At 37.9% G+C, this 15,123-nt stretch overlaps 1 protein-coding gene across 3 annotated transcripts in view; it reads left to right on the top strand.

The window, feature by feature from the left end:
• lrba (LPS-responsive vesicle trafficking, beach and anchor containing) overlaps window positions 1-15,123 on the top strand; it is a 184,977-nt gene that overhangs the window by 94,711 nt on the left and 75,143 nt on the right. For all 3 annotated transcript variants that reach the window (XM_062432960.1, XM_062432951.1, XM_062432944.1), the window contains exon 37: window positions 10,597-10,721. In XM_062432960.1, the coding sequence (XP_062288944.1) occupies window positions 10,597-10,721 (125 nt within the window). The remainder of the gene's footprint in view (window positions 1-10,596; window positions 10,722-15,123) is intronic.

Genomic DNA, 15,123 nt, shown 5'->3' with positions numbered 1-15,123 from the left:
TTCTCTATACAATCAAATACTCAAGACTAAATAGACTGGGATACATTTTTAAAATTATTAAAGTATTAGTTTTAAATTATGATTTAAAAAATACAAAAAAAACATCCCTAGTTATAATTGATTAAAATCCCAACTTATTTTCTTAACCAAGACTTTGTTGGTGTGATCAGATCAGATTTGTTTGACAGTGGCTTCTTTATGGCAACATAAGCAAACCACCCCACAATTGTAATCAGGTTAAAATATTGTTAACTTGATCGGTGCTCTGAAATATCTATCATACTTTTCTGTTGACTAATCAATTTATAACAAAGTAATTAAAACCACTGCTCATAGTCCTATGGTTATACCAGGGCTTGTTGGTTTTATCTTGTTGAGCCTCCTCTTCTGAACTGAAACTGTATCACTCTCCCAAGTAATGAGTTTAATTGTGCTCTGAACATACTGCAGATTTATGCTTACCATGGAGAGAACATTCATGTCCACATAGTATTTTTTTTTTTTTTTTTAAATAAATAATTGCATGAGAAGCTGCGGCAGCGTGATTCATCTCTACTTGTATGCTTTCATTCCAGACTTAAATCACAATTATGATACATAATACTGAATGTAATGCATGTGTTAAAGCTGAGGTCTGCACAGTGTCTGTGTTGCTTTGCGTGTGTGTTTTATGAACAGAGCGGTGCTGGTAGTTTGCATGCAGAGCTGAAAAAGGAAATGGGACTCCAACACGTCAATGGAGATTATAACCATAGGAAACAAGAACATAACTGTTTAGAATACACTGGCTCTCGGAAATGCAAGACACGAGAGGGGCAGAAAGACAGAGAAGGAGCGAGGGAGAGGATGAGAGAGAGATATTTGTTACTGAAGCATCAAAAGTTGAGATGGAGACAAAGACAAGACAGAGACAATTTTTCCCCACATCCTTTCTTCCAACTACAGTATATACTATGTCATACCGAAGAGTGATTGTACAAATCTGTATGTAAAAGGTTGAGAGTGTATCTTGTTTGCTGGATGAAAAACTCTGCAGCTGCTTTCTTATCTGACCATCAGATTGCCTTTGTTGCATTTGGGAAAAGAATAAACACTGTAGCTGGACCCCCTATCTCTGTTAATTCTGAATTTCCAATGGGAATTATTGTGTACTCCATCTTTCTATTGAGCAAATTATACTTTTTTTGTACTCTAAAATTCAAAACGTTCAAGAAAATTAAATAAGAATAATTGTAAACCTGCAGGTACAGTAGATAATCATTAAGATGACCCCGTCTTTACATGGAAGAAAGTCCATTACTTTATACAGTACTTAACTGGTCATTTGTAACTGGTAATGGCTTTTGGTTTGCTTATAAATACTTGCAGTCTAAACACAAACATGACCCAATGTACTGAGCAGTGGCAGCTGTCGCAGTCTGCTGCTCCTGTCTCATCCGAGGCAGAGACAGTTGTTTCCTTTAGTCCAGGTCCTGACTACTTCAAAACCAATTAGCTTAGGCTTGAGTTGCGGTCATCCATCTGCCTTGATACAGTCATAAACATATAGCATAAACATACAGCATGAAGAAACGTGAGCCGAGACTCTTCAGTATCTTACAGGAATCTCCAGCACCAAAGCCCTTAAACGGGTTTAATGTGAAACCCTCCACCTCATTAATCATGCACAGTGACATGTGTCTGGGACAAAGAAGTTGTGATGGGGACAAAAAGGATGTTCCTTTAAATCTCAGGGGAGAAGGTTCAAGTTTGACAGACGTGGATTCCATCAGTTACATAAAATAACGTGCCACGAAGGCCCTACCGTGCAGTCCGGCTCATGGATATGAATTAGAATATAGTCTTAATGATAACATTTACCTCTACTGTATATACAGTACAGTGGCTGGGGCTGTACGGAATAGTAACAAAGTGTCATGGTGGAACATATTAACAGCTGATGATGTCCATATGTTAGCGTGGTTAAGTGTTACAGTGCAGACTGAGACTCAAAAGATTATACTTAGTGAATCATTTAAAATGACAACAATAAGCCGAGTGGTGAAGTTAAACGGGTTCTTTCAGTCATTATCGGGGAAATTATTAGATTTTTTTTCTTCATCATGTATACATTTTTTCCCCGTATACATAAGAACAGAGGTTGGTAATCAACCTTTTTCGCATGACATGCCCCAATAGCCCAATCAGATGAGCTCAAGTATTTCTTTAATATCACCTGTCATGTTACAAATGTGATCATTTGAGCTGATTTAATATTTTTCACAATTAATTAAATAAAAGTCTTGAAATGAAAAAAATTTACATGAAAGTAAATTCTGAAAATGTTGATGTTCAGACTTGGTCTAGTTTTTTCTTTCTTTCTTTTTTTCAGTAAGTCTTGTCAATTTTGTATCTGTACTTTACCTCTTGTTATGTTGTCATTTGGGCCATTTATCTAACTTTTCATTCTCTCTTATCTCTTTTGGCTTTGAGGTGTATATTGTAATCAGTATATAATTGGTTGTAGCTTATTGGTTGACAATAGATTTATTGAGAATTACTCATTTGTAGTCTTCTTTGTGGGTTTAGTTTCCCCTTAAACATTCTGCATTTGTATTTCACCAAATAATCATTTCAATTTTTCAAAATTGGAGCTCATTTTCTAACCTGGAAACTCCTTGGGCTGCCAGAATGCTTGTTTTGGGAATCCATGTGTTTTAACTGACTATGTTTATGCACAGTGTTTGGTTGCCATAGCGTTATAGTTACCTACCCTACCCTGCAGGTGAGAATCGACAAGAGGATTTTAATTCAACCAATATTCCCTAATTTTTCCAATGTATGTCTTAATCCTTTTATTGGTGTTTACACCATTGGTATTGTCTGTTCCCTCTCTACAAGCTCAGAAATGTAATGGAATCCTTGTTATGAAGTATGAAAGAAGGCCGCCATCCCAGAAAGACCAATTACACCATCCTGCTTCGCTGCTCACAGTGTGCCGTGACTCTGTAGCAAATCTCAGATTTATGAGTTTCATATACCCTTAAGAAAGTATATGGCCTTGGTGGAGCAAGGTCATGATAAAAGGGTGCTGATCAATATCTGAATGAAAAGCCATTTGGGAAGTTTTTAGGGCTTTTTTCCCTCCATTCTCCCTGGATGCAATATCTGCAGAGTATTGATTGTCAGGGGCCAGTAGTTAGTCAAAGGCTATCTCCTTTGACTAACCCCTTTGCAGCGTGTCAGCCCCCCTCTTCCTCTTGATAGATTGGTATGCTTCCAGCCACTGTAATTACACCATGGAACCAGCAGGTCATTTATTTTGCTACTTTCACCATTTGCCAAAAATCGCCTTTATCTTTACAATCCAGCACTTTCTTGTGCAACCAAAGCAAGAAAAGGGACATATAAAATACCGTTGTCTTCGGTATAGAAAGCGGAAGAGTGAGGATCATCTTTTACTCGTAGATCTTCAGCTTGTATTCTTGCTGTAGATTTACTCTACACCCCCACCCTGTGTTTTAGTTCAAGTTCAGCGCCACACTGGGACCAGCATGTAAGCTCTGTGATCTTTTTAGAATTGATATTGATAATAGATGTTGCAGCAGATAGACCACTTTATTCTTCCCAGTGTGACTCATAATGAGTTACAGCTGCAAACACACTTGGTGAAAAACAAATGTAATAAAAGAACATTGAAATAAAATGAAAACATACAATATATGGACTATTTCTATAGAAAGTCTGTTTATACTACAAGCAGTATGAAACATATAAGTATAGTAAATTATATTTTGTCTCTGAGGTACAGTATAATGTCAGATCCTCATAAGGTATGAGCAGTATGGAAATGTACAAAAAAACCCCAAATATAAACAACATTACATTACTACATTTTTATTGTGTTTTTTTAATAGTTGATTCTTTTTTTTAATTTTTAGTTTGTTTTCTCGAGTGAAGAGATAACACGACCATTATAGTCAATCATACTTTTGTTTATTTGATCTCAATCACCTTGCAGTGGAACTGCTGCACTTGACATACACACACACACACACACACACACACACACACACACACACACACACACACACACACACACACACACACACACACACACACACACACACACACACACACACACACACACACACACACACACACACACACACACACTCACTTTCTGTGCTCTAAGTGCTGTATAATGGGCACAGCCATATGATGGAGGGAGGGGAGGAGGAGCTCATGAATAGCAGACAGCCTTGCTAGATGAGATTGCCGAGTCTTGTAGCCCTGCATTACACAGAAGCAGGACACACAACACACTAGTATACAGAGTGCAAAGCAGAGGGCACAAAGCTTGATTGTTTGTTTTATAAAATATTAAATAAACCCCTCAGACTAACAGGCAAGGTCCCTTTAATTTGATTAACTTTGCGTAGGTTTAATTAGAAATTGAATGTATGATGGTTTCCCTTTCAAGAAGTTAAAAATTGTAGGTTTCAAAATGTGTGTTTTTGTTATCAGTAGTTGTATTGCGAAACCTCTTGGTTGGTTTAGGAATTTGAGGTGTAAGTTTAAACATGATCCCATGTTTGGGTTATAAATGTGAACTTAATGCTTGAAAATTATCATCTCAGATTCACCGTCTCAGCTGACCTTGAGCCTTCTCCACTGTGCTTTTCTTCTGGGGTGTGTTGGAAACATGGGTACGTGTTCATATTTGTCATACCATTCAAGATCAGCTTTGAAAGCTAGAGGTCAGAAGATTATTACAATGGGGCAGTAATGGCAGAATTATTCAACTCCGGTCCAGTGGATGCCCTCATTACCTAGCAGTAGTGGTGATAAATGGCCATAAATGCATGTTGTCAAAATCACAGGAAAAATGTGACTCTTCATCAAAGATACAGATGGTACCACTTCAGCGTTAGAGCAGTGAAAGTCTGTATATACTATTTATTATGTTGTTGATGCTTAGATAATTTTCTACAGTAAATCTAATTTAACATTAAAGAATTTAAAAAAATTCTCTTGAGTGGAAAACACATTTTCACAGCATGTTAAAGAGTCCTGTCTTTGGTCAATATTTACTACCCTACAAAGCACGACACTTTGCCTTTTACCTCCCATGAAATTTGATATAATTAGTGTGTAATTGTCTCGCTTTTTGTTGGTGAATTTACACTGAGTGTAATTGCTGCTAATTGGAAGCTGCACACTAAGCTGGTGGTAATTAGAGCTCGATTTGCATTATTTAATTTGGCTGCACTGCATTGTGGGGAGTCTGAAGCCTTTTGCCTCCTACCCATGGGAGTACTTTGATCCTCACAAGCCGGTGATGTTACAGAGATGCAATATCACTCCCTCTTTTTTTTCAGATCGCTTTTTGAAAGCTCTTGGATAAATTGGAGTTAATTGGGAGGAGTGTTAGGTGCTTATGTTGTCTTGGTAATGAGAGAGTGTGCACTCTTGTGTGTTAAAAGCAAATCCAGTGAAAAGGGAGTTAACAAGGGAGTGTTAAAACCAAAACATGTGAACGCACATGTACTTTATTTCAGTGTGACTGAATTCCTTGGTTCATATGTAAGCCTAAGATTCAAATTTTTAGTTTAGATTATTTTCTCTCATTAGGCACATACTCTTTGATTAGATATGTTTTCATACATTTTTCATCTCAGATCTTATCTAGTGGTGGATCACTCATTGCATGTTATTTAAATTCAAATTAAAAATAGACAAATTAAATGACTTGATCCTGTGATTAATAATAAGGATGGGCAACATTACATATGTACTGTCATTTAAGGGGATAAGATGGAAATGTTGCTGGGTCTGTGACCCTAACATTACCTCTGGTAAATCTTGTAAACAACATTAGCCGGAGTGAATTAACATACACACACGTAGATGGTCTTCTATACACCTCATTGGAGTGGGAAGGATAAGCATTAATGCACATGTAGAAAATCACTTCAGCAAGACTTAATCATGCCAAACAATTTCAGTGGGAAGGTATTTGCTCCTGTTTCATTTTAATTTGAGTCTGGAGATACGAATGAAGCGATCGCTGCCACCACTTGACAAAGAGCCAGTGCTCAAGCAACCAGTCCTCAACATGACAAATCCTCAATCTATTCCGGCTCTCCCGTTTCTTCTAAACACATGGTTTATGCAAATCAAAGCAAAATGATCCTGGGGATAGCGGCAATATTTGAGCAATTTGAGGGCTGCCAATGGGAACTGGCATTAATATAAAATAAGCAAGTAGAGAAATCTCTGCTGCATATGCAGGTCTCATTGACTGTACCCAAATTAATTTAGCAGAAAGGTTATGAATGACTGTTTGTGCCAAAGTGCAGACGCTTGTAGTGATATATGAAAGCATATTCACTCTGCATGTCCTGCATGTTACGATAAAGGTCATGTTATATCATTTACATACCATCCAATGCTTTGAAAACAAGCCAAGCAAAACAGTAAAATGATTTGTATATATATGTATTCAAGCTTTTATTTCCCAAAAAAAAAAAAAAGTTGAGTTCAAATAAAATTATTTAGAATAATATTGCATGCTTTTCTTATCCATTCCCAATGTCAGTTTAAAAATAAAAATAAACTTTTAAAAACTGAAAATGAGGACAAAGAAATAAGAACTGATGCATCAGCTTCTGGACAATCATGTCTGATTGTATCTTGATGGATGGGAATCATTTGTCCTTGTCCAAAAAAGAACAATTGTGCCATTGAAATACCAGTGCTATCAAACTTTCAGGACCTGCAGAGAGAATCTATTAACATGTTTAAACTGGCTGTTTGATAATAATGAGCAATTTTGGCTTTACTCAGAATATCGCTAATCCCAATAATATATGGTGATTAATAGAGGGGACATGGAAGTGGATTGGGATTGTTTATTTTAGGCTTTTTTTTAATGCTAGATTAGTATTATATTTAGGATTAAATTAACCATGATACATCCCGAGGGAAATGTGGTTGCAGCAGGAAACAGTAAAAGCTTGCAACCCCCCCCCCTCAAAAAAAAAAAAAACCCAAAAAAGCAACACCCCAAATTCAACAATAAGAAATTTGGAATTAATTCATGTATAAAAAGGACAAAAACATTTTTAAATTTGTTTCAAATTAAGTATTGGCGTCATTGATCTTATATTGACTAGTGCTTTAAAAACACTCTTTTTCTAAGTGCCATACCTCACTGGTATGGTTGTTATTTGGGTAAACAGCACCTGTGTGTCATGGAATAGATTATCATATAAAACATAGTTAATGTAGTTTACTTGGCCCTGCACTTTTCTAAACGCTGTTCTTTCCAAATAAGCATTTCATTAATCCTGAAACAGCTCTTATACTGAACACTCCTTCCAATTAAACCATTTGTTTTGTGTGTCACCTTCCTATGCCAGATCTACTTGGACGCCTACTCTGTTTTGATGTAAATGGACAATTTAGGATCGCAATTGAAATTTTAAAGAGCTCACCAGTAAAATATCTCCTTGCAGTGTTCATGGTTTGTGTTGAGTTTGTTAAATTGAAGGCATAACTATTTTGTTAACTGATTAGGGACAAAGAGCATCAGGGCCACATAAAAGGAGAAACTTGAGCTTCACCATTCATCTCCTGTGTTGGTAAACTTCCTGAAATTTACAACTCCAGAGTCCTGAGGAACATCCAAAAGATGTTTAAAAAAAAAAGAAGAAGAAAAAAAGGGTAATCACTATTTACTACCTCACATAAAATTCTTCCGGACTCTGTTTCATCAGTAGCCAATGTGGTCTACATTAGAAAGGCTTGGTATGCCTCAACAAATTCCCTTTAACACACAAAAACTCAGAGCTTGCACAGTGAGATACTGTATATTTAAGTATTGCTAAGATTTAGAAGAACACACACACTCCCTCTGTCAGACTCTGTCTGTGTGTCACTCTCCCACTTTCATCATCAGACAACAGTCACTTCAGGCTTAACGAGCGGGCCTTCCAGACACCTTTTATGACCGAACTAATTACTAATTACACAAGTGGTTGGCGTGAGCCACAGCACAACGCTGGCCCTTTGTTATTTTAATTGTTGTTATTTTGAAGAATGGTGCCTCAGTAAATTCTGCCAAGGATGCCCTAGGAGGATGGATGAGCTCTGAATAATTTATCATCTTTGTGGAAACACACTCAGTGTGCGGTATGGGGGTTGCATAGCGCTGTACATCTCCATTCTTATTACAGCGGCGCTCTCATCGGGGATTGATGACGAGGTACCTCTCATCGTCCGTCCACCTCTTCTAGCACCCCATCATTAGGACTTCCATTGTCGCCTGTTCATGGCACGCTGGATGAATATGACTGGCTGTGGTAGTCCCCCCATGCCGTGACTAATTACTCCAGCCAATGGTTCCCCTCCTGATGGATTAATGTGTATTGTGTGGATCACACAGGACCCCCCCACCCTTCCATGAGATGAGAGGCGAGTGCGTCCTGATTCAGAGCTGTGTGTCATGCACAACCTTGATAATTATTTTCATAGATGAATACCATTGCAGGCAGGATGATGAAGTGGCCATTTGCGTTCAGAGACTATCACATGCAAACACAGAGCGGGGTCTTTGTCACTGGTGAGAAATCTGGTCCTTCACAGACCTGTGTCCCTTGTGCCATTCCAACTTGCGTTCTGCACACACACACACACATGCGCGCGCATACACACATACACACATACACTCTCTTGATACATTGCTTTAAAATTTTAAAACTTTAAAACATTGTCTAAATTCCCATTTTTGCATTTTTTGTTCATTTTACTTAGTTTTGTATTGTCACATTTTCCCTTACAGTAGTTATACTCTGTGGCTACTGCTTTACTTCCAGACTGAAGATGTGAGGCGCAGCAGCCACTCACCGCTCTTCATTCAGCCTTTTTTTTTTTTGGGTCAGATAAATCAAATAATCAATGGTTTTCATTAGCAAGGCCATACAAGGTTTTAAAGGACCCACTTGGAAATTGTATTTATTTTCTTGTGCAAAGCTCCTTTCCCTTTTAGAGGCCCCTGTGTGATCATTGGTGTTGGGCTGAAGATTTGTGAGGAGCCCCTGGCCAGAGCAGCGTTCAAGAGTAGATCACATAAAGTATTCTGGGGTTCTCCCATCATAGGCAATGCCACTGAAACTATAAACTGTGTCTTCCTAAACCTTTACAGGGTAAACTGCGGCCACTTTAAATTAGTTTTAGAAATGTATGAACCTTATTTTCTGTCGGTTTATTTAAAAAAAAAAAATTGTTTCCGTTGTAGTCTTGCATTGTTTAGCCCTTTATGTTGTTTCTAGGATCAGGGTACTTATAGAGGGTTTGTCTGTGGAATAGAAAACCAGTGTGCACCTAGATGTGGGAGATAGCATGTAACTGAATTTATGCTTCATCAGGGTGTGGACCCTGGCAGTTGATGAAACTTGTTTTTATTTTTGAAACAGCACAGGAATTAAAGACATTTACAATATACCATGATCATTTTTGGTAGTGGTTTTAGGACCTTTGGTTGGTGAATCTAAAACCAACTCCAGTGCAACTTCAGGCCAAGTATAGAACATGATGTTCTTACTTCCTTTTAAGTGTTTCTCATGAGAACATTTAGTACAAGTAAAATGACTATTTGACTTGAGTCCGACAGTCAGGATTTAGTCTCACTGAAGACCAAGTGCATGTTGTTTTTACCTCCCCACCCGAGTTGTTAATCATTAACACATGAGCTGTTTTTTTCACTGCCTAATTGACAAATGTACAGATTTTTTTAATAGTAAAGTTTAGATTGAAAAACCTTTTTAAATTGGAGTAAAAAAAAAAAGCTAATGTAACGCAATAGATGATTTTCTTATACTTTGTTATTGCCTTCAAGCCACGGCTAATGAATGTTTTCGATTATATTATGTTTTAATTAAATCACTTTCAAATATAGAAGTGATATTTCATTATAGGCTGGCACACAGTGTACATGCACAATGCTATATGGCAGTCACTCCTCATTAAAAGTTAACACTTTCTTTGCCTTAAGAGCAGAATGATTTACTGACCAGGCCTGGTAAAGGGAGATGTAAATTAGGAAGAAAAATGGAGGCTATAGACATTGATTAATATTGGTAATGCTATCCATCCCCTCCTCTGTGTTTGTAATGGCCTTCTCCTTATCCCGCTAGCCATGAGTCCTGACAAGAGGTATCCTGCTGGGCTTGAAATGAGCCTAGAATGGAGGCACGTGCCACAAAAGTGTGTGGAAAATGATCACGCTGTCATTTTCTCTTTCCACTGTGATGTACTTTGTGCTCAGTTCACCTTCCCAAAGAGGATGTGAGAAAAAAGAAAGCAAAAAAAAAAAAAAAGGAAACAGCTTATAGAATACAGATACTGTCATTATCTATGGCATAGATTCAATGATTTAGGGTCTAAACATGCATATAAGTGGATGTTTTTAAAGAGTGATTCTAAAGGTTAAAAAAAACACCAAACACAATGCCGGCTTTATGTATGCTTGCTCGGACCGAGTGCTAATGCTGGGCTGCTATACCATGCTGGCTGGTAATTGCTAACACATGTGCTACCCCTGTCTCATTGCAGCCGACCGAGGGAGTTCTGGCGCCTGGACTACTGGGAGGACGATTTAAGGCGGCGACGTCGCTTCATCAGGAACCCCTTCGGATCCACTCACTCAGAGGCTACGCTCAAAGCTGCGGCCGAACACGGTCAGTCACATCCACCACGTCCCCCCTCCTGTTCTTTGCACTGCCTTTTTCACTCACTTGGTGGTAGCACCAGGTACAAGGCAATAAAAATTAGTCCTCCCGTTGCAATAAAAGATTTATTGTACCACAAGACACAGTAAAGTAGCACCCTCATTAGAATTTCACACAGGTAATTTCCTACCCTGCCTCCCATTATGCAAAGCTGGACGTATAATTAGTGTTAGTATGCTTTACTCAGACATTCAGTTTTGAACTTAGTGATTGTGAGTGACATGAAATGTGAAATTTTGTTCATTCTTTTTTCCTCGCTGCGTAACAGTGGCTGATATCAGTGGTAAGTAACATTCATGCCCTTCTTCTATTTTTCCGAATTTAGAGTTTTGCAATTGAATGAGGGGTTAGTACGGTTATTTTAAAATTATTTTTTTTATAAAGATATATAGCTTTTGCAGTTGAAATGAAATGTATTTTGAGGTGTATAACTCAGCAAGAGATTTATTGATTTAATGTCTACTATTGTTAAACTAATATATTGCATTGTTCCCTCTGGTTAATTATACTGGTGAAATACAAATCACAGTGTAACACACACTCCTGAAGAAGAAAAAGTCCACATTGTATTTGGATTAATAATGAGGGGGAAATTAAATGCGGTTTGGAAAAATTTCATAAATACTTGATTGACCCAGAATACAGAGATGTCATTTAAACTTACAACATTGATATTTTCCTTTAGTATTGCAATAGATCCAATCAATTCTACCCTTTCTCCATTGTTTCAATGCACTTCTCCATAAAGACAGGTGCGGTGCAGATTTTCAATAAACTGTGGTTGAAAACAGCTACACATTCCCAGCAGTCTCTTACGGTCACAATATCTAAATGACACATGTCCTTGCATTAGCAGTAGGAGTCGCATTTCTCCTCTAGAGAGAATGTAATCCCTCATTTCTGCAAAGATCCAGTGCACACCAGGGTTTGCAATCATCGTTATGCCGGGCCTAAATTTACCAGCTCTATCAATTACTCGCTCGTCAAAATGGCCATTTTCAGACCACAAATGTCCTCGATGTGACATCATAGACAAATAGCAGGTGTGATAGGAGTCAATAAGAGCGTGATCTAAAAGCAATAAGTGTTGGGGATCTCTGAATCCTGGGAGACTTCTGGTCTGCAGTAATGGCTGCAGCGTGGAGGCAGCTGGAGACCAGGAACTAAGTCCAGCTGATTACTGTTCTCCTGCAGCCAGACTCTGAATTTCACTTTGTTTCCATCTCAATTTCTCTTTATTTTTCCTTCAGCATGTACATGGCAGAAAAGAGTCATATCACTTATGCTCTGTCAAATCTTTTAGCTGACGAAAATATGTTGAAGGCATTCAGTGAGCTGGTTATTCAGGTATTTGGTCTGCTATTCAATTTTATTCAAAACGATTTCAGCTTATGTGCTGCATGTATTCATTACTGGGGGAAAAGACAAATTCCTGCAAACAACATTTGGTTTCAAAGTCAAGTCTGTGTAAAAATAGCCAGCAGCCAGTTGTGGCAAGGGTATGCTACCTCAAGAGAGTATACTGCTTGGCTGAAGTATGGGAATATATCATTAAAATAACTCTTTGACATTGAAGCCTGACGGCATCCATTTTCTGATGTAACCTTTCGTCTTGTTTTAGTCGACCCGATGCAGGGCTGCGTTTTCAAACAGAGCACAAAGGTCATATCTGGCTGTAATTATATTCATCAGATGCAGAGGAGAAAATGCAGTCTCACTCACTAAGAAAATATTTAGTATAAGATCAGTCTGAATTTACTATAATTTTCTAGCTACTTGTGGCTGCACCTTTCAAATCCCACATATGATCACAAAGTCAGAAGCAGTGGAAAATATTTAGCATTTTTTAGTTAGTCATATATTGTAACAAAGTTGTTCCCTTTTCAAGAGGAGGGAAATATGCAACTTTTCCTTTTAAAACATCGAGAAAATGTACATTTTGTGTTAAGGACATGGACAACTGTTATCATTCATAGTGCGCCAAGATGATTTCCACAGGAGAGTGTGTGGCTGCCAGTAGGTTTGAGTAGGCTGTTATGTATTTATGGCTGGAAAGAACCATCTTTTCTGGGGATTGATTTGGTCTGGTCCAGGGCCCGTGTAGCAGAGGTGGCAGAGTAAATACCTGAAGACTAATGTCTCTGTTCTGGTAATCAATACTCGCCTCATGACCACACTCCTGGCTACGCTCCTGTTAAAAACAAATTTGTTAATTTTGACAATTTAATTGCTGTGACCATGCATGCCTTGAGTTGTATAAGCAGGTAGCTGAACCTCTCAGTCGGGAAATGGGGTCTTGGAAAAAGTGTAACCTGTTGGGATTTATGCACGTTCCTGCTCCCCGTGTGATGAGTGATGGGGTTGAAGTGCCCTGGTAGATGTGGCACGCCAGCTCTCAGTAGTAGATTGTTCATTATTATAATATTTTTTGATGATGCATTCATTGAAATGATAATCTGTTTTTAAGGTTAATGATAGTGAATCGTTTTTTTCAATCTATTTTTTATTTTTTATATTTTCTTTGCTCATTGTTATTTATATTATACTATTATAACTTACTTGTATTAATATTTTTTGTTAATTTTAGTCAATTCGATGTTTCACACATACTTTAATAGTTTAAGTTAATTGTTGAAGTCTTGAGTTCCTAAAGTTTCTTCTTAATTTCATGAGTTTTCATGTTTGACATAATCGCCCTAACACACACACACACACACAAGCACACAAGCACACACACACACACACACACACACACACGCACACACACGCACACACACGCACACAAGCACACACATTGAAAAAAAGTATGTACGATACCACCACATCCTCAAACTTGTCAAATTAAAAGAAGAAAAAATAAGCTATCTACTTCAAGAACAGAAAGAGCAAGAAGTTGGCACATTGCCTGTCACTTATGTGCACATATATTTAATGTTTGCCGAGTGATAGGCGACATAACTCTGGTCAAAAGAACTTTTCTTGCTCTTTTAATATAATGAACCAAACAATACGCTGACTGGTCATTATGTTTTGTTGCTGTTGCTTCAGTGTTATAAACTGAGGAGCTATTAATAACTTGTGTTCTGGGGTAATAGAAGGAGCAGGGAATCTTGAGTTTTACTTGCATCAGACTGTGTATAACTAAGGCCAGATACTGCACGTTAATAGTACTTGTACATTAGTGTGAGAATTGCTGAGCATGTTTAATGTGAAATGCAGAGAAGGTAAAATACATCTCTGTTTTTAAGCTGGTCTGACAAGTTCCCTGTCCACTTCCTTGGTGTGAATACAATGGCATGTGGTACGTATTAGGGGAGCTGGTAGTAATTTCAGTGCTGCTAACTAAAGAATCCTCCAGGGAGGCTTAATTACAGGAAGACCATTCTAAATATCAGTGAGCTGCATATTTTCCATGACAAGAGATTTTTTAGCCCCGCTCTTCTAGCACTTTCAAAGTATATAGCCACATAACACGGCTGTGCATTTTTAGGAAGTGCAACTGATCTCCCCTCAGGTGATGATGAAGAAATCCCACTAGTTATATGTTCAGTGACTCTCTGGATAAAAGCAGCATTGCTTTTACTAGAATGCTGGATTATAAAACATTCACATGCACAGAAGCGACGAGAGCTCTCACTATATTCCCAGCTATGTTTACAAAGAGGGAAGAGTTGCCAGCCAGTCTGTACTGTGTACTTGTGTCTGTGGATCCTTACCATGCACCACTGGGGAATGCAGGGCTCTGTAAATGTTTGCAGATTACCATTTTTCTTAAATAATCCATTCGGAACCTCAAGTCATGTTCAGTTGAAATCAAAAAGGGCAGTGTGCGACCCTCATTTTGCTTAAATGTGTTTGGATAATCTTTGTATGTTTGTTTTGATGTATGTTTAAGGGCAAAATTAATTTAGGGTGAGGATCTTGTCAATCTTTTGTCTGTCTCGTTTTGTTTGCCGTGTATAGTTTGCCTGCGTGCAAGCAGCTGAAAATGCACTGTCACTCAGCTCTGCTCCAAACTGATGAATCAAGGTTGAGCAGTACTGCTGATGAACTTTGCAAATAGTTTTTATTAGCAGTTAAATCCACTACATGTGTGTGGAGTGTCCTTTGTTTACCCACCTTTTCAAGCTGACAAAAATGAAATACCATAAAGATAATATTTAAAATAATGATAACCTAAATTACTTTACAAAGTAGTCTCAAATCAGTGCATTTTATGAAGAGTAATGCTGTTCAGAAAATATAATTATGGTTTAGATCATTTTGATTTCATGTGAGTCTGTTATGATAATCACTGATTGGAGGTCCTTTTTATTTATTGAACACCACTCCTGCAGTCTAAACTAAGGCA

This window comes from Scomber scombrus, chromosome 2, assembly GCF_963691925.1.
Source record: "Scomber scombrus chromosome 2, fScoSco1.1, whole genome shotgun sequence".
NCBI classification, from domain to species: Eukaryota; Metazoa; Chordata; class Actinopteri; order Scombriformes; family Scombridae; genus Scomber; species Scomber scombrus.
Note: the sequence above shows the minus strand (reverse complement) of the source record. Positions and strands in the feature narration are given on the sequence as shown.